The sequence below is a fragment of the Coffea eugenioides genome, chromosome 2 (genome assembly GCF_003713205.1).
Source record: "Coffea eugenioides isolate CCC68of chromosome 2, Ceug_1.0, whole genome shotgun sequence".
NCBI classification, from domain to species: Eukaryota; Viridiplantae; Streptophyta; class Magnoliopsida; order Gentianales; family Rubiaceae; genus Coffea; species Coffea eugenioides.
In genome coordinates, this window is record NC_040036.1 from 2,809,898 (window position 1) to 2,812,077 (window position 2,180).

A 2,180-nucleotide genomic window follows, 5' to 3' on the forward strand; every position below is an offset into this window, starting at 1 on the left:
TACACAAGTTTTTGCTCCAAAGACGACAGGATATTGCTCGGTGCAATTCGTCATTGCAGTGTCGTAGACAGAAGTCTGATAAAGAAAAAGGTGTGCCACTGCCAGTAGTAAATTTTACAATATACGAGCTGACATGAATGGTGGAGCTCAGGTGGAAGAGTCCAGAATTGTAAAAGTCTGACGCAGAAGCAGAACAGATAAGACTTGTTTCCATGCGGGTCCAAGCATCGGAGTTTAGCACTTAGATCATGCCAAACACAATCAGCATGTGAATAGTTAAGGCCCAATGTCGCCGGCCGGAAACTGGAGAAGAAATTTAAGTAGGAAAAAAGAAACCGTAAGCCCACTTGTCAACAGCTAACCCCTTCGCCTCTTGCGTGTTAATCCATCCATTGCGTTACAGGTAAGATCTAAAATGATGCCATTGCAGAAGGAAAAGGATTTCTCCAAGATCAACGCTGTCGATTGGACATTCATTCTAGCGTAAGGGGGCCAGCTTTTTGCATGTCTCATGTTCAAAAGGTCTGTATTGAAACCAATTAGTACAGTTCCAACTTTTTACAACTTGGTGTTTGTTGTTTTGTCCCATGAACCCATATGAATTTCGATGTCATTGTTCCATCCATCCATCAGGGCATGGGTTTTCTATAACGTATCAGGGCGCCTACGACAGATAGTCTCAAAATGCCATTCCATGAGCGAATTTGGACAAAACGCTAGTAAAGGATTTTGGTCTTCTGCATCCTGCAAGATACTCATGCTAGTCTTGGAAGGAACTGATTATATACATGACAAACATTTTTTTTATAAATAAAAAAATAAAATAAAAAAAAGAGCGGGGCACAAAAGTCACTAAATAATACTACTACTACTATTAATAGTAGTCTTAGAAGATAAAAGTGGGTCGGGGCGGAAGGAGGATAAATCTGAATTCCTCCAGCCGGTGCCGGTGGTCGTTTACGGTTATTACACCTCTTTCTCTTTCTCATCTTTAATTCCATCATCATCACCTTCCAGCTGCGGGACCACCTGCGAGGACACTCCCATCCATCATTAATCAATCCATCCATTAGTAGTCACCCAATTAAGAAGAAGATGAGGAGATCAAGGACCATCTCATCTGATGATGGATGGCTGCTCTAATTATTAAAAAAAAAAAAAGAAAAAATCAGCAGTATTTTCCCACAGCTAGCTATAAAAGTAGCAGCGCAAACCTGATCATGTGAAGATAATCGTCTACTTTTCTTGTCTGTCCTTACACTGGATGAGTACTCCGCAGCATCTGTCACGTTTGATAGCAAAACCAACATGTTTTTTATATGTAAATCATAGTAGTAATTTCTCCAGAACCCAGAATAATAGAAAAAAAAGAGAGAGAGGAAAAATACATATTCTACAGTGAAAAAGCGAAGCAAAATATCTGGGAGGCATATTCGGTAGTTTGCAATTACATATCATCATTTTGATGAGGCAGGTGTTTTGTTTGGATGGCCAGTAAAACGTCACAATTCTAGCCAAACGGGGGGAATCAATAATACAATGCAGAAAGAAAGCGAGAGAAGCTGCAGCGCCAGAAATACATGGTGGTTTTTCACAAGCCTCCCGATCATCTTACTCTTACCCACCCACCAGTACCACTTACACTTTTCATCATATCATTATTGTAAATTATGACAACAATGTCCGACCATATTATGTGGGTCTACGCCGAACAGAACAGAACAGAAACTACATTCGAGTCTATCCTCCTTGGCAAGTAGTAGTTACTAGTTAGTAGTAGTGGCGATATTATACTACTGCTATACTATCAAACATATAAGAAAAACTGGGGAGTAATATAATTAATTACTATTATATTATTATACCTGAGGTAGAAATAGAATGCCTCCGTCGTCTATCCTTCCCCACATCTAGGGTGGAGTCAAAACAGTCAGGTAACGGGCGATCAAGGCGCAGGCTGTGACACTGACGACGGTTGCTGGCATTATTGTTGTGGTCAAACATGGCTCGGACGAAGGAAGCCTCAATCGAGTTCAAGAAACGTACGTGCCTCTCGTCTGTCCACCACCAACTCGGCGATCCTCCTCCACAACTACTACCGTTGTTCTTCCTAGTAGCAGTATTGCTATCATCCATATCCATCACAACTTCGCCGGAAAAGGAAAAAAAAAAAAAGCTTT

At 40.9% G+C, this 2,180-nt stretch overlaps 1 protein-coding gene across 1 annotated transcript; it reads right to left on the minus strand.

The window, feature by feature from the left end:
• Window positions 1-711: 711 nt before the first annotated feature.
• Window positions 712-2,180, minus strand: LOC113763249. Its single transcript, XM_027307004.1, has 3 exons — window positions 1,866-2,180; window positions 1,215-1,282; window positions 712-1,029 (listed from the first exon to the last, which is right to left on the minus strand). The coding sequence occupies exons 1-3, from the start codon at window positions 2,140-2,142 to the stop codon at window positions 967-969; spliced, it is 408 nt and encodes a 135-aa protein (XP_027162805.1). The 5' UTR covers window positions 2,143-2,180; the 3' UTR covers window positions 712-966.